Genomic DNA, 23,030 nt, shown 5'->3' with positions numbered 1-23,030 from the left:
TGACTTCACTGCCATTCTGAACCTGTTTGAAAACCCAGCAAAGACTTTGTCACTTGTATCCATGATTAAATAACATGGGAAACGTGGTATAAAACTTTCCAAACACTGAGCTGATTCTAGACCCTTTTTTATGTGCTCTAATTTGTTCTGCCGTTCTTCAGATCAAATAAATTGAGCCCTTTTTTTAAGCAAACTTCCAATACTACAGGAGCATTTTGTAAAATTAGGAATAGACCTTACATAGAACTCTGCCATCCCTAAAAAAGCATAAACATTTTCTTTCTTACTAGGTTGCATTAAATTCTGGATGGCACTGATAAGCCCATCTTCTGGTTTGACCCCTTCACTCGTGGTAACATGCCCCAAGTACAATATCTCAGAACAACAACTTTTTTACATTTCAATTTTGAGGGTAATACCCTTGGCACTGAATATCCCCAACCCCTCCCTAATTTTGCACATATGGGCTTCCTGGGTGTCAGAGAAAATTAAAACATCATTTTGGAAAACCTTATACACCCATTACTTTCCACAACAAGTCAGTCACAAGCCTCTGAAAAACAGAGATAGCAGAGCAAAGTCCAAAAGGCATCCTATTAAAAGGGGTTGTGTATGTGATAAGATCTTTGGACTCATGACACAGTTTCACTTGGGGGTATGCCGATTTCAAATCTAGTGTAGTAAAATATTTGGCCTTACCTAACAAGCTTATCATTTCCATGGTGTTGAGCAAAGGGAATTTGTCCTCGACCACCTCTTTATGAGATGCCTTAGATCCACACAAAGTCTAATGTCACCTGAGCTTTTAGGTGGACACAACAACTGGTGCAATTCAATGATAAGCCTCCACAGCTTCAATTATCCCTTCTTCTTTGAAATTGCTTAAATCTGTTTCCATAGCTGCCTGTAAATTTAAAGATATACTCCTGAATCTACATGTTAATGGCTTGGCTCCTCCTTACAAACAAATGTGATGCTTGTACCCTGTGACACACCCAATTTTCCAGGAGAAAACATAAGAAAACACGTGCTTACACTAGTAAGGCACAGTGCCAAACTTCCTGATCTGAACTTGTGGATCTATATTATGGTAAAAACAATCCCAAGGAGCTTTTGATGAGGTCAACTTATCACCTTGTCTCCCTTTACAAGAACATATATTTTACCCACAGCATAACTGCCACAAACTACCCAACTAATTCAAAGGGTTTACCCCATTACTGTAGGGGTAACACGAGATTCACATAAAGTGACTTTGCCTTTGAAATTCTTGGTGAAGTCAGCATCTGCAACTAAGGACAACATGGCACCCAGTTCCATCATCATGGACACTTGAATGCCATTAAGTTGCACAATGTCGGAAGGGGGTTCACACTGTACATTAGACACACAGTTCACATCATTAGTTATTTAAAGAATGACCTCAGTGTCTTCAGTAGATACCTCGTTGATTTTATCCTTAGACTTGGCTGTATATTAGCAACATTTGACATACGCCCTTTCTTTTCACACCAATTGGAAACATTACACAGTGCCAGATATGCCTTAGAATTAGGTATGTGATTTATGGAACTAAGGGCCATATGTACAAACACTTTTTCCCATAGACACAGAATGGGTAAAAACCTTTGCTACATCTGGCCCTATATCTGTAACATAACAATTTGCTTTTTGTATATGACGAAACAGCTTCTTTGTTTTTCTGCAGTTCTCATACACATGACATTTAATACTCCTCTGGCTTTGCTATGATTACTATTTCACTACGTTTAGGATCACTTTTCAACCAATGTTCCTCCCTAATCACATTTGCTCACAAGTATAAATTGATCAGGTATCCTCTCAACATTGTCCACAAAGTTACATGTAGAGGCTAGTTTGCGGAGAGATGTAACAAAATCCTCCATAGATATGTTACCACCCTGATTGCACTTACCAAAAGAATATCTTTGCAGAATTATAGAAACTTTAGGTAGAAAGTGGTTATCTAATATCTTAATTACAGGCTCAAATTTGTTTAGCAAAGCATCACCATCAGCATCAGCAACAATGTAAGGAAATGTTTCTAAACCTTCTTGCCCCGCTGTCCCCAGATAATGCAGCATTAACAATTGTTCTTCCTGGGGACAGTTTTTCTCACAAACTCTCCAATAATTCTTTCCATTTTTTCCATGGAAAGAGTGAGTCACCCGGGGTTGTTAAAATGGAAGAAGAAATATGTTTTGCATGGTTTCACTAATAACTGTAAATAGACAAAATATCAATTATGAAATGTCTAGGTTGCAAGAGCAAAACAACAAGGAAGCACAGCAGTACTCAAAGTAGTACCCGAACCCCATCTAAAAGCAAGAACATTAGAAGAAAAGCAATAATAGCAAAGCATAAAACACCAGTTTCTCTGAGTTGTAGTCTTCTTTCTTTCTCCATTAAATTGATGCTGGAGATGCTGAATACCTACTTCTGTTGTTACATTGCTCTTTCCTTAATTGCCAGGAATTGTATGCCCGAAGAACTTCATCTATTAACAGGAAATCAAGGCTATGAGGAAATCTCTTGCATCTGTGGAAAAGCTGAAGTGGACAAGAAATGCGACAAAGAGAAGGCAACCAGGAAGGAACCATGGATGTGACAGACATAGAGCAAAGTCGCAGGTATGATGCTTAAGCAGTGGTAGTCCTTGGTAACCAGCAACGTGCCTGACAAGGCGCAGGTCAATCTTTCAGAATGGCAGGGCACATTATGGGAGAGAGAGTAGGAAGCTTGAGTGAAGGCCAAATAACAGCTGAAGGCAGGGATTTCTTTTTTGAAAAACAGCTACAAGAGCTGGGAGATGTATACCAGTATAGAGAAGGGAGCGGGAGTTTGCCAGTAAAGCACAGTGCCTTAAGAAAGGATGATGCGTTTTTCGCAATACAAGTAAATGAAAATGAGAACATGTGACAGAAGGGAAACTAACAAATAGCCAGGTGCCAGGATCTTTTCATGATAAGGAATGTGAGAAGACCTTGGTAGAAAGATACAGCTAGAACTAGTAAAAGCTGGCTCTACTACCTTCTAAAATCTCCACTTTAGTGTGCTAAGTTCAGAACAAAGTTACACTTTGCTAGCATAGTTCAGCAGAAATGTGCAGTATACATCATGGAGTAACAGAATTATTGTTCATTTAAAACGTGTGCACGTGTGCAGCAATACTAAGGCTTTTGTGGTCTTTAAGCAGGTACAAAAATGAAATTGCATTTGAGTCATTAGATATAATTGCACACATTAGGTCACGCATGAGCATTAGCATTTTCATAGTAAACATATAAGCATTAAGGCACCTATGCAGCTAAATTCACTTTTGCACCTCCAAGAAAAGAAGACACAAATTGGTGAGGTGGTGTCCTCTTCAGCTTTTTTATGCTCCTGAAGCCCCCCAGGGGATCAGCATTATGATCCTTGAAGATCTTTCTGTCCTTGGATTTCAAGTGAACTGGGGTCTAACCTCCTCAGGTCTTTACCATGGGTCACAGATGCCAAGTGCAGCAAGGTCAGTCTGCTTGGTATCCTTCCACATGTCCAGCAGGGTTCATAATAAGGTTGGGTGAATGGTCCAACCTTGTAAGGTCCACCAGCCTGTGGGTGGGAGATACCTTACAACACTCCTAGACCCTCTCTGACAATGGAGTAAATGTTCCCAGACCTTGACCTACCTATGTTTTCAGTATTTGTCGTTTGCCTTGCTGCAAACAGGTAAAAATTTCATTGTGTCAAAGCAAATCCAAGGAGGCCAAACTTTTATCCATGTTAAACTTGGGATCTGAGAGACGGGGGTGTTTAAGGGAGTGTGCTATGGAAATTATTTCTGACCTCCCATATCTAACACTAAAATCCAGTTTGAAGCAAACCCTGGGCTCACAACGTAAAATGAGACTGACGTCTTGTAAGATAAAGGAGGATCATTCAGTGCCCAGACTAGGCATACACAGAATTGTAATCTGGACCTGTCTAATCACTTTTGATGGTGCAAATGTTTCACATGTGCTTCAGACGTGCAGGTCATGCAGGATTTGACACTGGTGGGCCAACAGGAGGGGTAGCAGCCCTCACCTTGAATGTTCTGATAAACTCAAATGAGTCATCTCTGCCTATTCAAATCGACCTCTCAATCAAAGTGTATATTGTGTGGCTCTTGAAATGGATTTCACACCTCATTACAGACTATGCATGACTGGACAACAGCTGCTGGCTAAGGCTAACTAGCCTACAGTGGCTCAGGCAAATTAATATAACTTTTTATGAAAGTTATATTTCATAACTAGTTAGGAAACATACAACTTTACCAATGGATTGGATTTTAAAAAGCACTTAGGAAAAGCTCTTGAACATTTTCTTTAGCTGTTTCCTACTGGATAATGCAGAAATAATAACTTAATCTGCTTTTACCAGTATTTCTTATGGGAACAGCTAAATCCAAAAGAGTGAAAGTCGTTTTTTATGATTTAAACACGGTAAGTGCGTGCTAACAATTTAGGCATGTGGCACTTCTAGGTCCTATACCTGTATTGGCAATTAAGTAATTTTAGGAGTAACTTGTTTAGAGTTTGGAAGCACGTTTTAGCACCTTTATGAGTCTGACTGCAAGCATGAGAGCTTGCAGGCTGCAGCAGACCAGGCCTCAATGGAGGGAGGTGTCAAGTTTCCAGGGTCTCAAAGTAAATGACATAATACCATGCTTAAGTCTACATGTGCCATTTAATTTTGCATGCCATATGTGTGGGATTTACACTATATACAATGGGTTTATAGTGAAATTACACATGGAAATATGGTTTTAAGCCAATTTTGATTGTTTTAGAGGACAGAGCACATATACTTAGCACTGGATAGCAGTTCCCCTATGTTAGGGTTCAACATCACCAGCAGGTAAGTCCACAAATAAATGAAAAACCGGGGCTGACCACCCAAAATGGGTCCTTTTGCAACGTTATGCACACAACAAACTGAATAAACTTGGTAGGAGGTGATTATTACATATTTCACAGAGGTGACATGTTTCCTGAACTATGTTCACCAAGGAAAGTGATCAATGCAATCCAATTGTACAACCAACAGGAAGCAAAAGATACCTAACGACTCCACTGCAGAGCTATGCAGCACATGTAAAATATGGATTATAAACACATCCAACCAGGGAGACAGGGAGAAAGATCAACAGCATGATTTAGAAAGAGAAATGGAGAGCAAATGTTAATTGAAATAGAGCCAGGCAAATACATGAGGTACTAGAAAGAATGGGAAACATCCTGAACAACGAGGTCTAAACCCCTACTTGCCTGAACCAACTAAAAAGCCTCTACAACTAAGTACTGAACAACTACTGTCTAAACAACAATTGTGCCTAAATAACAATTGCCTGAACAACTAATTTTAAGGTAAGTTTTTCTTTTTGTTTTTTTTTATGGTTTATTAGTTGCTTAGAATTTTTATATATATATATATATATTTAAATAGATATGCGTTGTTTAGAACATATATATATATATATATATATATATATATATAAGTTGTCTTTTTTTTAAACTTTTTTTATTGATAATAACACAATATGGTACAAGGTCATTTGGGATCAAGGTCCCGGCATTTAGAAATAATTACACATCAGAGATATTAGAGAATTAAAGAAATTGGAAAACGTATAAGGCACAAACAAATTGTAATTTGTACTTTGAGAAACCTGAGGTATTGTTCTATTCCAACATATATTAATCGAAGGGGGGGGTTAAAGGAGATGGAGGTAAGGGTAGAGGGTGGGTTGTACCTGCTCAAACGAGGGAACAGGGGAGTTTTGCCTTCGGAAGAACGTAGCGTCGCGGTAGTGATGTGTCTCAAGGTTTCAAATTACCAAGGGGGGGGATGTTGCAGCACGGATAGTGGGGTTTGCGGCTCTTGTCAACCCTGTGGCCAGTTTCGGTTGAGACAAGGTGTCTGTCTAACGACGCGGGGGTAAGGGTCTGCCACGGAGGTCTGTTTGGGGTGTTGCTGAAGGGCAGTATGTAATCTCTAGTGGATTTTAGAAGGGAATGTGGGAGTAAGGGAAGAGAGGGAGAGAAAGAGAGGGAGTGAGAGAGAAAAGGACAGTAGAGAAAAGAAGGGGAAGGGAGAAAAGAAAAGATGGGGAAAAAGAAAAGAAAAGAAAAAAGGAAAGAAGGAGGAGAGGGGAAACGAGGGGAGAGAGAGGGAGAGAACGCAGAGGGAGAGAGAGATACGAGAGCGAGGGTAGTGAAGCGGGGGGAGAGGGGGAGGATGGATGAGGGGGAGGGGGAAAGAAGGAGGGCACAGTGGTGATTCCGGGTGGGGCACTATTGCCCCCTTGTAAGGAAGGGAGCCCACACCTGCGTGAATATTTGAGCTTGATCTTGTAGGTTGTAGATGATTTGTTCATGTGTGGCAGTGCAGGTCATGGCTATGATCCATTCCTCCGGAGTTGGAGGGATCTCTGACCGCCAGTGTCGGAGTATGCATATTTTTGCAGTGGCAAGTGCTGTGTGCAAAAAGTCTCTTGTGTGGTCTAGAGAGATCTGGTAGAGAGGTCGTATCTTGCAGAAGTATAAGGGCAGGGGTGAGTGGTGACGGGAGTGGCATCACTTCAGCCAGAGTGGAGCTCACAGCATCCCAGAGTGGTCGAACTGTTGTACAGTCTACCAGGTTATGTGTCAGGTCACAGGATGTCTCTGGACATCGCCAGCAGTTTGCGTGTGGGAGGAGTCCGCTCCTATGTAATTTCGCTGGGGACCAATGCCAGTCGTGTAAGATTTTGAAGAGGCAGAATTTCAAGCATACCTCCCGGGTACCTCTATCTAGTGCCTCTAGGATAGCTTCCCAGTCGTCTGGGTCTAGGTCCTGTTGCAGCCTGGTTTGCCACCGTAAGTGTAATTTGTCAGAGAGAGGCTGGGAGTAGAGTCGTCAAATAATCAGATCGTAAAGACCCGACATTACTCCCTTGTATTGCCTCCATTGCTGCAGGTAAGCCACTATAGGTGAAGACAGGGACCCCCGTAGGGAAGATGTATTCCCCCGGGAAAGGCAGTGCTTAAGTTGCAGATATCTCCATTCCTGATTCGGGTGGAGGTCGAACTCCTCCCGTAACTTGCGGAAGGGTTTGAGCACGTCATTTTCTAGGACCTGAGAGAGGGTGAGGATACCTGCCTGCCTCCACTGCGGCCAATTGAGTACCTCGCCACCTATGCGAAGGCCACTGTTGTGCCATGGGGCGCTTGGGTGTGTATGAGGGGGTGGACCCCAAACAGTCGGTGGGCCCTTCGCCAGGCTGCCCTGGTCGCCTTCAAAATAGGATTCACCGAGTTGGTGGATGGAAAGTCTTCACGGTAGGGTCCTCCGAGTCCTTCATTCGCACCTAGGAGTCGTCCTTCCACTGCTATCCACAAGGGAGGGTCTGGTATATTCGATAGTGTATTGGATAGCTGGGACATTTGGAGGGCTAGAGAGTAGTGTTCCACCGATGGGAGTCCCATTCCCCCGTTTGTGCGACGGGCCTAAAGTTTAGCTGGTGATAGCCGTGGTCGCATTGTGCCCCATGCAAATGATCTGATTAGTGCATCGATGCCTCGTAGTGTGGAAAGGGGCACTTGTAAGGGGAGAAGACGCAGGGTATAGGTGAAGCAGGGCACCGTCACCATTCTAACCGCTTGTACTCGGCCCCACATGGAGAGGCCCAGCTGGGTCCATTTTGCAAAGTCCTGTTTCGTCCGCGTAATGAGAGGGTCAATGTTATCTGCCACCATATGTGCCAGGCCTGGGTTGACAAGCACTCCTAGGTACTTAAGGCGTTTTGGAGTCCAGCGGAATGGGTAGCCTAGGAGTGCTGCTTTTGTGGTTACTTGTGATAGCAGAAGTGCCTCGCTTTTGTCTCAGTTAATGCGGTATCCCGAAAGGGCTGCAAAGTCCTCGATTACCTCTAATAAGGCCGGTATGGATCCTCTCCAGATAGGGAAAGGATCAGAGAGGAAACCCCCACAGTTGACTCTGGCCGCGGGCTGATCGTAGAGCAGTCGTAACATTGAGATAAATTTTCCGCGCAGACTGAATCTCTCCAGTGCCGCGAATAGGTAGGGCCATTCTATGCGATCGAACGCCTTTTCGGCGTCTAAGGACAAGGCCAGTGCCGTCTCTGGTGAGTCCCTGTCCGCCCATAAGGTGTGGCATAGGGTACGTAGGTGGTTCCTAGAGGTGTGGCCCGGCACAAACCCCACCTGCGTATAGTGTATTAAGGACGAGATTACTTTTCGTAGTCTGTTTGCCAGGACGCTTGCTAGGATTTTGATGTCCCCATTTAGAAGAGAGATGGGTCGGTAGCTGCCACATAATAAAGGGTCTCTCCCAGGCTTCGGTATGACAGCTATTGTAGAATTATTGGATATAGCCCCTAGTGTCTGTGTTTCGCAGGCTTCATTGAGGGCTTCGTATAGTATATCGATCGCCTCTGTCCCTACCCATTTATAAAATTCTGCAGGGTATCCGTCCTCCCCAGGTGATTTGTGATAAGGGAGGTCAGAGATGACTTTATCTATCTCCTGCCTGCTTATTTCCCCTTCTAATAGGCTACGGCCCTCATCTGTTAGGGAGGGGAGGTCAAGCTTCTCTAAGAAGGTGGCAGTTTGCGCCGGGTTGGTCGTTGTTTCCGGCGTGTAGAGGTGTCTATAGAACAGGGCAAATTCATTTGCAATTGCCTGTGGGTGAGTCAGTATGTCCCCGGAGGGGGAACAAATGGCTGGGGTGGCTAAAGCGGCTGTTCTTTGACAGAGTTGGGCTGCCAGCAGTCGTCCCGCCTTCTCACCCTGTTCATAGTGTCTCCCTTGGAGTCTCTGTAGCGCGAATTCGGCCTGAGTGGTGTACAGCTCATGAAGGGCCATTTGGGCTCGCTCTAGGTTTCAGCGGCCTAGGAGGGAGGGGTGCGTTGTATATTGTCTGGTTAGTCGGCGTATGTCGAGTTCCAGTGCCTCCTGTTGCTCTTTTCTGTCTTTGTTCCCTATCGCCGCGTCCCGCATGAGCTGTCCCCGTATCGAGGTCTTGGCTGCGGCCCACATGATTCAGCTTGAGTCAACAGTGCCTAGATTGTCTTGGACGAAAGTGGTTGCATGATCCTGCAACTGCAACTTACCTTGGGGGGATCAATAGCGATGAATCGCTAATCTCCAGGGTTTTCGGCCCGGGGATACCAGTCCTAAGCGGATGGCTACAATGACTGGGGAATGGTCTGAAAGGCCTCCCTCCAGTATATCGTCCTCCAGGGTGTGGGCCACAAGGTTATGGGATAGGAGGAAATAATCGATCCGTGATTGGGTACCGTGCACCAGCGAGAGAAAAGTTAATTCTCTGTCCGCCGGGTGAGTCAGCCTCCAGTGGTCGACTAAGCCATTGTCCGCGAGTATGTCAGTCTGTATGGCTCTATCTGCATTATTGCTCGTGTCCAGGGGCCCCGTCCTGTCCAATGCTGCGTCCCTAGCTAAGTTCCAATGTCCTCCTATAACGTAACGGGATGCCCCTATCTCAGTCAGAAGTCGGTTGAGCTGTAGGAAAAAGAGATGTTTGGGACCTGTTGGTGCATAGACGGATCCCACACACAGTGTTGAGTCCCCGATCTTCAGTTTGGCGAATGCGTATCGGCCCTCGGGATCAGTCCATGATCTGACGATCGTGAAAGGGAGGGTTTTACGTAAAAGGATCGCCACCCCGCATTTCCTTGGGACATTCTCCGTATCGGGTGAGGGTGGATTGCAGCTAAACAGGACGGTACCCACCCAGTCACGCCGCAATTTATCAGATTCAAACTGTCTAGATGTGTCTCTTGTAATAGGGCGATGTCTGTCTGTTTAGAGTTAAGGTAGGATAGGACTTTTTTCCGTTTGATGAAGTGGGTGAGACCGTTTACATTCCATGAGATGACCCGAAGAGGTACTACCGATGCTCCCATCGGGTTGGGCATCCTTGCTTCCTGTGTCAGCCCACCCGGGGGTATGGGCTCGGGGAGGATTGAATAGACTCTATAAACTGGAGAGGATGCTGGGAAGAGAAGAAGGGAAACGACTGGTATGTAGAGTACAAAGGAGAGTTGAAAATAAAATAAAAAGGAGATATTGAGTCAGTGGGGAAAAGAGGAAGTAGAGTAGAAGATAAAGAAGTAAGAACGGGACTCGGGTCCCGATATATAGAGCTTTAACCAGCGGGTGTAAAACCTAGGTCGAATGAGCATCGACGCCCGGCCAGCGGGCCCCGCGCCGGGGGAGGGGTGTGGTGCCTACGAGGCGCCCCAAACCCTTGTGTAAACGTCTCTAGTCATGTCCGGGGGGGTATGTTTGTGGCTCGAGGGCGGGAGCGTTTTAGCTGTATCCCGAGGAGGGGGAGGAAGGGAAGTGTGGGGAAGAGGCAGGGACAGGTGCTGCTATTATAAGGGTCTCTCCCCCTTGGTTGTTCTGAAGGGTTGCGGCATGTGTATACCCTAGGTCTTAGTATCTGTAGTCTACTCTGCTTTGCACCAGCTCCCATCGTTAGACCACTACTGTGCCTATTAGCAGGCCGGGACCCAGAGCCCAAACCCAGTTCAGAGCCATTTAGCCCCACCCCAGCTAGGGCAAGCCAACAATGTACAAGAGTGTTGCGTCAATTCCCACGCTTCCCGGAGAGTATATTAGGCCATGATTCCAGGTGGGGGAAGTGATATGGGGTGTTATAAGTGTTACCAAACATGAGGGGGAGAGGAGGGAGGGGGGGCGGGAAAAACAAGAGCAATCGGGAGCCATCAGAAACTATCACACAATCCGAACAGTCTAAACAGTCTAAGGCGATCAAAGCCTACTGGGGGGGGGATGGTTCTCAGCGTTACAATGTCTTAAGAGTATACATGAAAAAGAGTACTCATCTCTTCTCTTTAGCAGATCTCCTTCGCCATAAAATTCCTGTATCGCCTGCAACGTCTCTATGACAGTCTGTGGTTCATGACATCGAGGGCTTGTAGGAAAACCGTATCCGTGTTGGTTTCAGGTGGCGGGCACCTAGGGTTTCAGGGGGGATCGGGACTTATCTCTGTCTGACAGCTGTGTGTGCATCGCCACCGCCTGTAGTACTTGGCCCCTGTCATCTAAGCTTTTTGTTAATCTCTCCAAGTCTCTGCCCCTGGTTTGAGGGTCTGTGGTAGATCTTCTGTCGGTGTCCACAGCGGTTTCCAGTTGGCCCACTCCCCTGGTTTGGTTCTGTGTGTCTTGGGGGGGTTGGGTTGCTGATTCCATGGGTTGTGTCGGGTCATGTAGTCCCTCTAGGAATGTTTTCAGGTCCTCTGGGTCATAGAAGGTTCGTGACTCTCCGTTCTTAGTTATCCACATCCTGGCTGGCTTGAAGAGGCCGAATTTAACATCCAAATGGCGAAGGCGAGGACAGAGAGAGAGAAAGGCTCTTCTTTGGTCTGCTGTTTCTTTGGAGAAGTCCGCTGAAAGGCAGATTTCGAGGGAGCCTAACCGGAGGGGGCCTTGCATTCAGGACATCTGTAGTAGTTGGTGGGCCTGCCCGTGTCGTAGGAAGCAGGCTATGATTGGGTGAGGGCGGTCTTTTCCGTTTTGTCTCTTGAGACCAAGTCTGTGCGCTCTTTGAAATTCCAAAGGGGGATCAAATGTTGTGTTGGCTAGTTTGGGGAGCGTGTCTCGCAAGTAAGAGAGAATGTCTGTACCCTCAATGCCTTCCGGAAATCCAAGGAAACGGATGTTGTTTCTGCAGCTTCTGTCCTCAAGGTCGGTTAGCTTACTGCGGAGGTGTAAGAGTTCCTGATCTCTGTCAGTCTGTAAGGCCACTTGACTTTCCACTGCCGCTACTTGATGGTCCAGTCCGGAGATTTGTGACTGGAAGCCCGCTATTTCCAGGCGCATGGATCTCGTCTCCGCTGTTAGTACCGTCATGGCATTATCCATACCTTCCAGTTTGCGACCTACTGCCGATATATCCTACAGAATGCAATCCATTGACACTCCTTGAGCGTCTTCTGACATGATGCCATGTGGGGGGGTGAAGAGTCCACAGTGGAAGAGTGCTTCTGTTGGCGCAGGGCTTCGGAGAAGAGTAGTTGGTGGGCAGGCTTACCCAATGCTTTACCTGCCATCTTGCCTCTGGGCATTGCAGGTTTCTCCAAGCTGATGGGAGTCCGGGGGGGTGCCCGTCCGTATAACAGTGAGGGCAACCAGTGTAGGCGTGCGGGCAGCGGAGAAGAGAGGGTGAGGGAGGGGGGGTGAGGAGGACTCTGAGTAGTTAGTGAGTTCAAGCGAGTACCAGTTGGCCTCTCCGAGCGACCTCCTGTAATAGGCTGTTCTTGGTGCATACAGGGGGAAGGGTCTTGGTGCTGACTCTATGACGGGCAGCGTCCCACTGGGCTGTGTCAAGACTGCGTGGGGGTGAGGCTTCTTGCTGCTCTCTAGCCCCCGTGTTAGCTTGGGGGTCCGTGGGTCCATGGAGAGAGGGGTTGCTTTGGAGCCGAGGTCCGCTGCTACTCTTGGCCCTCTTTACTCGCCATACCTCGTTGGTTCTAGCTTTGTTGGAGTTAATAGTGACTTTTCGCTATTTCTGTTAATGTAATGTTGCTCCTTTTGTTTTTATATTATTCGTTTTCTTTCCTCTTTTTTTTCCTCTTTTTTTTTTTCCTTCTCCTTCCCCCCTCCTTTGATTGCCTCTCTTCCTATTAGATGGCGTTTTCTTCTTTGTTCTTTGCCTTTTCCTCTTCAAGGAAAGGAGGTGGGGGCAGCCGTCCCCTGTGCTCCGCTAGTAGCAGTCCAATGGGGGTGGGAGGCCGAGGGGGGGCTCCCCGCGTTCCGTTGCCCCCGAGGGGGGATGAGGAGGCACTGGGAGGTGCCCCACCAATGCCGGGCCTCCTTCTGTTCTGGGCCGTGACGCTGGGCAGCTCCGTTCTCCCTCTTCGGTGCTAACCGACCGGGAAGGAGGGAAGGGTAGGCGGGCCCCGGCCTCTCGTCGGCTCCGGGGACTGCAGTCGAGCGGCCACCGAAGTGTAGGTATTAGCGGAGGGCGCCTCTCTCCCCCTCGGGCTCCAGCGGGGGACGCGTCACTCCGCACCGGGGTGTCTCCGCACCCGAGACCGCGGCTTGAAGGCCCGCCATGGGCCTCGATCTAGCCCCTCTCGCTCCGCTCGGTGTCTCCAGGGAGGGCACTCCTCCCGCGAGTGTCGGCCACCCGCCGTTACGACCTCCACACCAGCCCCTGCTGTGTTCGGGGGTCCTCTGGTGCGCCTCCAGCGCCGCCGTCCCCGCCGTGTGGCCCGCCGCCGTTCGGAGCTCGGCTCTTAGGGGGCCATCATGGATCGCGGCCAGACCACGTCCCATATATAAGTTGTTTAAAAAACAAAAAGAAAACCTTACCTTAGAATTAGTTGTTCAGGCAATTGTTATTCAGGCACAATTGTTGTTTAGACAGTAGTTATTCAGTACTTAGTTGTAGAGACATTTTAGTTGTTTAGCAGTAGTGGTTTACGCTATAGTTGTTTAGGACCTAGTTGTTCTGTCACATATTCAGAAAGAATGAATGAACACTGCAAAAGAATTAGCACTCACAGGGGTGGGGGTGAGGGGGTATGGACACCAGTAAAATTAATTTAGAATGTGGTTGGCAGAATGTGGGTGCTAATAAGTATGCTAATGGCCTTACTGAGGTATTTAATGGCTGGCATGTGGCACACTGGATATTGTCTAGAACTAACATGATCATACCTTATTCCATGATCCCATGCCACAGAAGTCTTGCAATGTAAAGGTTTATTTTTGTCACCGTGCCCTTGTGGGTCCCTTTCTGGTGCTTCCATGTCTCTGATCTCAGCAGCACCTAACTAATCAAGCTTCCTTCCTTTTCCAGTTCAGAATACCCCTGCATTTCTTTCTACCTTGTCCCGCAGGCTTTCCTTTAACAAGCTTTCCTCTCTCCCAAGCCATAAATGTCTCTCTTTTTCTTTCCATCACCTCATTCGATCCATAAGCCTGTTTCATATGGTTCCCCCCCTCCATTTGGCTTCCGTTCCTGACACTTATCGTTCTCCGGGTTGTGGAACTTGTAAGTCTGTCCACTGAAAGATTCTCTCCTCCAGGACTCTGTGATGCACTTTGGCCCAGATTTACGACAAAGTGGCACAGCAAGGTGCTGTGCCAAAAATAGCAGCGCTGAGCCACTTTTGCAATGCAAGGACTTTTACAGGATATTTACAGGAATACAGTGCACCCTTTGTTTCTCTCTGTGCTGGCGCTGAATTGAGCTGCCAATGCAGACATCTTTGCAGCATAGTGCAAGGGTGTCTGCATTGAGGGGATAGATTGTTTATGTGCAGGAAGGTGTCCCTTTCTGCACATAAATAATCTACAATGGTAATTTGGCTCTTCTATGTGCGCTGCAAAATGCAGCACACATAGAAGTACCAAAGCGTCATTTTGGAATAATTGTTTATGTGCAGGAAGGGACACCGTCCTACACATAAATAATCATTCATGTTCTTTTGCTCCTTCTATGTGTGCTGCAAAATTCAGCACACATAAAAAGAACAAAAAACAAGGAGGAATAAAAAATATTCCTCCTTGTTTTGCCATGCCAACCCCACCCCAAGGGTCATGTTAGTTTTTGGGGATGCCTCAGATTTAAGTCTTCTTGTGAATTTGGGGCAGCTTCAAAATCAATGGGTGTTGCAGCAGAACACCCACACTAACACTCATTGCACGTCCCTCTGACATAGAAAACTGCACTGGAGGGGTCCATATTTACAAGGAGGCGTAAAACCACAAAAAGTGGCTTGCTGCGTTCTTGTAAATATGATGCATTGAAAAGCGTCACCGGAGCATCACTGAAAGTGACGCTCTGATGGCACTAGGGCCTTGTAAATCTGGCATGTTGTCTTTTCCCTAGTCTCCTTAGCAAAGCCTTTTTGTCTATGCTAGACTGTGCCAAATGCTTGGCAAAGACTAGTGATTAGCACTTTTCAATGTAAGGTTGGTCTGATCTCAAATCCATCATTATAGCGACACAACAGGTGTTCACATTATATAAACACCTGCAAGCTAAGATAGGTAGCTGCACATATGATTCTATCAATTAATTAATTATTTACTTTATAGTAGGCTTTTCATGATCTACCAAATGCTATGTAATACAGATGCAGATACATGTACTCCATATCCCACAGGGACCTTACACTTACTGTTATTATGTAAGAAAAGAACAGCATCCTTATAGCCTTGACAGTGGAAATCTTTCAGCACCTGTGGGACAACATTCTTGTTTAAGTAACTTTAATCAAGAAGTGTTAGGACATCTTGAAATGACATTTATGTGGCATGAACATGAAAAAAGTCACATTTATTCACATGGTTCTACCACTAGAATTTAAGCTCATATCAAAACATAAAAGTGAATAGTGGATGCCAGACAGCTGGTTCTCAATGAATAGCATTAAAGCTGATATCCTTCTCAAAGGACCTGAAATATCGGTGACTGATACCACCATCTGGCCACTCTCTTTCTGGGCAGCCCTCACACACCTGTTAACTGTCAGAAATGTGGGCCTCATCTTTGACACAGAATTGTCTTTCTTTACCCAGGTGAACACTGTGCCACAAAACATGTTTTTCAACCTCTGACAATGTGCTCAATTCTCCTGCTTCTGCAGACTGAAGGCCATATTGTTCTGGTCATAGCAGTTGCCCTCTCATGTAACTGTTGTCGCAATGCCATCTATGAAAATGTACCAACTAAAGTATTAATGATGCTTTGATAAGGACCAAATGTTGCCGCCCACTTTTTCTTCACTTTAAAATGTTCTGTCCACATGACCGCAACTCAGACAAAGATCCACTGGTTGCCCATTAAACAAAGGTTTGCCTTCAAAATCATGTGCATGTATACAAGTCATTGCAAACAGAGCCCCAAAGTACTTCTCCAAATTATTCATGCCATATCATCTGACTAGTGACCTAAGTCAGCCTCCTAACATTCCCTTGCTTTGCTTTTGGCAAGACAGAAATGGTTTGGGAAAGATCCTTCCACGTATAGGGCTCCTTCTTTATCCCTCGACATCTCCACTTTAAATCCAACCTCAGATTACTGAAGAAAGAACTGAAGAACCATCTCCTCTTCCAAGTGTTCATTCTACCTCAGTGTTACACCAGACCCTCTCTAAAGGGTCACCACAGACTTTTGCCTTCCTTTGTTGAATCTGTTTTTGGTGACTTTTAGGGCTCTGCGCACTTTCCTCCTGGTAAAGTTGTGGTGTGCATCCTTGAAAACATGGTACAATTGGCCTACACCTGATTGGTACATTTAATTAACTTGTAAGTCCCAGGGCCTGTAAGTTAAATGCAACTGGTAGGGTGCAGCACTCATTGGTCACACACTGAAGTAGCCCTGCAAAACCTGTCTCAGGCCTGCCACAGAAACATTATACTGTCATTCCAACCTGGCAAAATAAACCTTTTGTCTGCCTACATTTTCCTGTTTAATACTTATGTCACCCCTAAACATAAAGGCTCTGCGGACAAGGTGTATTAAATTGAAAAAGCAGGACATCTGTATTTTTAAGTTTTATAGGTCCTGACAGTGAAAAACTCCTCAAGTAGTTTTTTGATCGTAACTATCCTATCTCCCCCACAGGCTAACACTGGGTTACCTTATTACGGTTAATAAGTGATAGCTTCAGTTTGGGAACATATGGAGGAATGCTCAGCCCACTAATTTGAATTCTAATTTAAAATCCTGTTCAACAGTGAAGTCAGATTTTAAGTTAGAATTTTGAAAGTTAGCATTTTTCTGTCTGAACCAAATGCGACATTCTTCCAGTGTTAAGGGTCACATTACTGCGAATGGCTCTCTTGTGGCTGGAGAGGAGTTGTCTCCTGCCCTGATAACACTTCAAATGCCCCTCCCTGCAGCACACACAACGGAAAATGACACCAGGCCTGCTCTTTCCTTTGTCACCCTAAACAGTTTAGAGTCTAACCCCAGAAAACAACGAACAGAACTGACCAGAACCAGTTTGAGAATATGCCAGAGATTGCACCTCACATAAAGGTTGTATATATATATGTATATATATATATATATGGCACCAGAACACTTCTGGACCTGTGAAAGATTCTGAAAAAGTTGCTGCCCTGCTTTCTGAGGAGGGAAGACTACATCTGCTTGCCTGGAACCCTGGATTCCCTGAAGTGACTATAATGGTCAGTTGGCTCACCTCCTGTTTGAGCTACAGGGTCCACAACAAGCTTCCAGAGGCCTCCCTGCAGCTATACCTCCAGCACCACCCAGAACCTACGTAAGCCCTGCTTCTGACATCTACTGGAGTGAACCCTGATCCCCAAGAGGTGCCGCCTAGGTCCTGGACCCTTTGCTGGCTTTAGAGTGTACTTCTTCTGCTGCAAATCTTCAAATCTGCATTCCAGCTTAAAATCTACAGGTGTGTGGCCCTTCGTGACCTTGAGCAGGCTCCTCGCATCAGCAACGGTCACCTGTGTCTCACACTAAGATGAACTTCAGATGGAAACCTGCTCTTCATGGTAAACAGCAATTGCCCGACTGCTCTTGTGCCGACAACAAACTCCTTGTGGCCATCTTCAGCACGAAGTTCCAGCTGAGGCTCCTCATATGGACGTGCACTCAAAGAAGATAAACTCTTCACTGAGACAAATCTGGTCTCTGCATCCAACTCACAATTCACCGCAGTCTGCCTGAACTTGTGAGGTTTATTTAGTGACTTTTCAATCAAGTTGTACTTATACAGGATGGCTAATCACCCCAGGGGGTATCCCAGCACTCTGCTGCAGGTGGCCAGGTCTTGAGTCCCTTCCTGAAGCGGTTCAGTGAGGGTGCAGTGCAGTGTTGAGGTGGAGGGGAGTGTGTTCCAGAATTCGGTGGTGAGATGGGAAAAAAGAGTATCCTGTGAAGCGGCTGCGGCACATATGTGGTGTGTAGGCGAGAAAGGGAAGTGTGGCGCAGAGGTTTGTAGTTGGTTGATGGAAGATCAGGCGGTGGTTCATGTAGGCTTGTCCTTGGTTGTGGAGAACATTGTAGGCATGGCTAGGGAGCTTCAAACAGAATCTTGTCTGGACAGGGAGCCAGTGGAGGCCTTTCAGGTGCTGGGTGATGTTCGTTCTCTTCGGCAGGTTAAGGATCAGTCTGACTGCTGCATTCTGGGTTGTCTGGAGTCTTTGCATGAGTTTGGTGCTGGAGCTGGCATACAGTGTGTTGCCATAATGAAACCGGATGGTGTGGAGGGCCTGTGTCACAGTTTTTCGTGTGGTGATAGGGAGCCATCTGAAGATTCTGCAGAGCATTTAGATCATGTGGAAGCAGGCTGAGGAGACAGCGTTGACCTGATATTTAATGGAGAGTTCACTATCTACGATGATGTTGAGATTGCGGGTGTGGTCTTTTGGTGGGGGGGTAGGTCCAAACTGTGCTGGCCACCATAAGCAGTTCCAAAGGCCAGTGTGTCGGCCAAAGATCAGAACTACCATTTTGTCTGTGTTGAGTTTCAGGCAGTTGTCTTTCATCCATGCTGCAACGTTCCTCATGCAGTTGTGGAAGTTGGTCTTTGTCGATGTACGGTCCGCTGAGAGTGACACGATAAGCTGTGTGTCATCAGTGTAGAAGATGTTGTTGATTTAGTGGGTTCTGACAATGTCTGTGGGTGGTGCCATGTAGATGTTGAAGAGGGTTGGGGTGAGGGATGAGCCTTGGGGTCCGCTGCAGATGGTGCGCTTAGGTAGTTAGGTGAAGGAAGAGAGGCAGACTCTCTGGGTGCATCCTGTGAGGAAGTATGCCATCTATCTGAGCACATTGTCAGTGATTCCAATCCAGCATAGCCGATTGAGTGTGTGGCGGGAGATGGTGTTGAAGGCTGTGGAGAGGCTCAGGAGGATGCGGGCAGCTGATTTTCCTCTGTCAAGTGGGGTTTGGATGTCTTCTGTTGCAGCGATCAGTGCTGTTTCAGTGCTGTGTTTGGTTCTGAAGCTCAATTGGGATGGGTTCAGCAGTTGATTTCTTTACAGATGATTGGTGAGTTGGAGGTTGATATCCTTCTCCAGGACTTTGGAGGGAAACAGGAGAAGGGAGATGGTATTGTGGTTCTGAAGCTCCCTGAGGTTGGCCGATAGTTTCTTGAGGAGGGGTCTCACCTACAAATGTTTCCATGCATCGGGAAAGGTGGCTGTAGATAAGGAGGAATTGAGGATGGTGGTGAGCTGGTGGATGATCTTGTTGCTTTTGAGATTGAAGAGTCAATGGGGGCATTGGTCGGTGGGTACTCCTGAGTGGATGAAGTTCATCAGGGTGGTTTTTGTTGGTGTGCTTAATTGTTCCCATGCAGTGAGTGGGTGGTTGGTGGGTTGCTGAAGAGGTCAGAGGGTTGGGGATCGAAGTTTCTGTAAATGGTTGCTATCTTGTTGTGGAAGTGGTCGGCGATGGTGTTGTACGGTTCCTGTGAGGGAGGGACCAGGTTCTGTGTGGCTCAGAGGCAGTAGATTTCTCTGACGATGGTGAAGTTTGGTTGTAGCTGGTCTCAATCCAGTGTGTCAGGGCCTCCTTTATTGAAGCTTTGAGCTGGCAGTGGTAGTTGTTGAGGGCTGATTTATAGGCAACTTGGTCGATGTAGTTTCTGCTGGTTCGCCAACTTCTTTCCAGTTGTTTACACTTGTGTTTTGATGCTCTGAGCTCTGGCGTGTACCAGCCAGCTCATTTGGTGGGTTTGTGCATTTTGGCTGGTTTGGTGGGGGCGACTTGGTTTCCTACGCTGGTGACCTGGGTGCTGACATTTTCTATTGTCTGGCCCAAGTTGTTTGTTACGTTTGGCTGAGTGGTGCTGAGGGCATTGGTCCATTGCTGCTGAGTTATCTTGGTCCAGCTGTGGTAGGGAGCCCTGTGTTGGTTGGGGTTGGTGCGCGACGGACTAGTGAGGCTGAAGTGTACTATGGAGTCATCCTTCCAAGTGAGTTCTGCGGTGTGGCTATATCTGATTCTGCTGCTGGACATGAAGATAGGGTCTACATTGTGTCCTGCTTTTTGTGGGGGGGTGAGTGACTATATGCTTTAGACCAACATTGTGTAGTCTTTAAAGGAGGTTGGTGGTGTTGGTGTCAGTGTAGTTGTCCAGGTGGAGGTTGAGGTCTCCCAGGAAGATGTAGTGTTCAGATCTGAGGGTGAGCGGGTGATGAATTCGGTGATGGCACCGCTGAGGCCTGTTCGTAGTCCTGGTGGTCTGTATGCGAGGGTGCCTTTGATGGTGGTTTTGGCAACAGCATGTAGCTGGAAAATTCATGTGTTCCATAATCAGCGTGGTGTTCTCATCGGTGATGGTGCAGGTGATGAATTCCTTGTGTACGATGCCCCCTCCCTGTCTGTTGGTGTGGTATTTTTTAGGGGTGTGTGGAATGCTCCACTCCACTGGTGGAGCTAACAGAGTTTTTAGAGCTCTGCACTCTGCTTGGAGCACGGAGTTGTCCAAAAAACTCCATCAGCCGCCCCAGGGGAGTGTACCTCACCCAGTGCGCGCTGCAGCCCAGTTGTGCTGCACAGCGCAAGTGCAGACAGAGGTATAACCAATGTGCATTTATTTTTCTTTTGCAGGTTTTCCTTTAATCCAATCACACTTAGCACTCGTCTTATTCTATAAACAAAATACAATTAAATCAAGTCCCAATATAAGCCAAATAAGAGGCAATAAATTGAGTCCCAATGTTTGCCAAATATTCTTCTTTTATTCTTCTTTTTACTTCTGTTCTAGCCAAGCCAAAACGTGTTTTGTCTGGGGTGTTACCCAATGACTTCCTCAGGGCTTTCTATGGCTGTAAACAATATATAATATACAATCTTTGAGTATGTATCCAACCTATATTAACATACGTCTTCTCAATCCATTCTCATTCAGCATATTATGTTAGTTCAGATGCATTAGGTGGAAACCCAGCTTTATAAATAATTTACTTATTAGCATTCATCTGTGGATATTTAACTCTATATATCCTAAACCTGTCACCTCTTTACACAAAGTGATACACTCTCATATAGCATGCTAAATATCATCTGTGTTTATTTTAATGCATGCACACACCAGTGGATACCCGTCCCCCTAACTGGGGATTTCTATAATCTTATCTGTGTTGTATCCATATTATAACAGAAAAGCACTACCAGTCCTCCGTTAGTACACCACAATATTGTCTTTTCTTATGTGTTTGTCATCCTGATTGTCACTGCTTGTGTTTATTTTAGTATTGGAAGTTTTATCTTCTGTATAATAAAACTAATCATTAATAAATACCAAACGATTACAATAATAATCACTCATCTTAATACACGATAGCTCTCTCGACTCTCCCTATCCCATTCCGCTTACCTGTTCATTTGTTTATTCCTTAATATATCCCACCTTCTTAGGATTCTTCTATCCGCCAATAATACGAAGCGTATCCTAAAGACAAGTTAGTAGCAGCTTACTTCATGCACAATTCCCCTCGGATAATTAATCTTCAATAATTTCTTCTATCTAAATTCAAATGAAAGCCCTATCGAATACCTGTATTATCTTCCGTGTTACCTCTGGCCTGCGAGTTTGCCGTTAAACTTCCAAACGGAGTACGTTTTCTCTTTTCCTATTTTTATATTTATACTTATATTTTTATACCCGCCTCCTCTAATCATAGAAAGAGGACTGGGTTTCTTCGTGAGCTGAACCTTAGAATATTTTTAAACAATCCTCCATCCTCCCTTCATACCTACATGTATATTATAATTGTATTCATAACATATACCCTCGAGTAAGTTGAATTACAAATATTCAAAATTCTTAGCCGGCTCTCTGTTTTTTTAAGACACACTAATTACACTAATCCTATATATTCTTATTGTATGAGGACTATTATTCCTTATTTTCTTGAATCTTATTGGTCATTGTATATTCTTATAACAGCGCAGATTTAGGAAATGATAATTATTCACCAAAATATCCACTCTAATCAAATATCTATAATTCCCTTATCATGTACTAACATATGTAGGGGATCAATTATTCTTTTGTCAAATTTTATATATTATTGTAATGGTTGTGATCATATTTATATTTTATGAACTTCTCACTACAGCCAATATAATCTATATTGAATAGAGTTCATATAGATATTCTTATATAGAAAAGACCTCATTATGTTCCTTTATTATTTGTATACATAATTCCATTTATTAATTCCAAATGCTGTACTCCAGGTTCCACTTGTGCATGCCTTGCTCAAACCTTAGGTATACACCTTATAGTCACATCTGAGTAATCATCACTTTTATCTCCCACCCAAGAAATATTCCAATTCATGATCAGAATTCAATCCACATTCTACTTGCTCTCAAACGCATGATTCGTATAAATTCTTTCCTCCTCAGTGCTAACTCTCTGTTTCCTCCTCGGGGATTTTTACCAATATGTTCAAATCCGAAGAATTTGAATTCCTTGTGAGCACTTTGTGAAGTACATGTCCTCTTATGCAATGCAATAGGGTAACATTAATCATCCTGTCTAATAGCCCTCTAATGTTCTGCAATTCTAACTCTAAGAGGACGAATCGTGCTTCCTATATATATTTGTTCACATTTGCAGACCAGCATGTATATTACAAAGGTCGTATTACAATTTATATATGTTTGAATAGTATATCTATTCTCCCCATATCTATGATTTTTTTTTTCACTTGCCATGCCCATCTACAAACTCCTCCACATTTAAAGAAACCTTTATCATAAGTATCCAACCAGTTGGTCTCTGTTTTCCTGGTCGGATAACTGGGTCTGAGGATATTGTTAAGTGCTTTCCCTTTACAGTATGTTACTTCTGGTTTGGTCTTAATATACTTTCTTAATACCTGGTCATGTAATAGAATATCCCAATGTTTTTCATACTTTTCAATGACAAGGCTGAGTTATCTTTATAATCCAATACTATCCTTATTCTATCTCTGTCTTTC

The 23,030-nt window shown here is 45.3% G+C and overlaps 1 protein-coding gene across 3 annotated transcripts in view; it reads right to left on the bottom strand.

Annotated features, from left to right (window-relative positions):
• PNPLA1 (patatin like phospholipase domain containing 1) overlaps positions 1 to 23,030 on the bottom strand; it is a 766,735-nt gene that overhangs the window by 205,329 nt on the left and 538,376 nt on the right. For all 3 annotated transcript variants that reach the window (XM_069238978.1, XM_069238977.1, XM_069238979.1), the window contains one exon: positions 15,227 to 15,287. In XM_069238978.1, the coding sequence (XP_069095079.1) occupies positions 15,227 to 15,287 (61 nt within the window). The remainder of the gene's footprint in view (positions 1 to 15,226; positions 15,288 to 23,030) is intronic.

The sequence above is a fragment of the Pleurodeles waltl genome, chromosome 6 (genome assembly GCF_031143425.1).
Source record: "Pleurodeles waltl isolate 20211129_DDA chromosome 6, aPleWal1.hap1.20221129, whole genome shotgun sequence".
Taxonomy (NCBI): Eukaryota; Metazoa; Chordata; class Amphibia; order Caudata; family Salamandridae; genus Pleurodeles; species Pleurodeles waltl.
The sequence above is the reverse complement of the archived record's forward strand: the minus strand, read 5'-3'. Positions and strand labels throughout refer to the sequence as shown.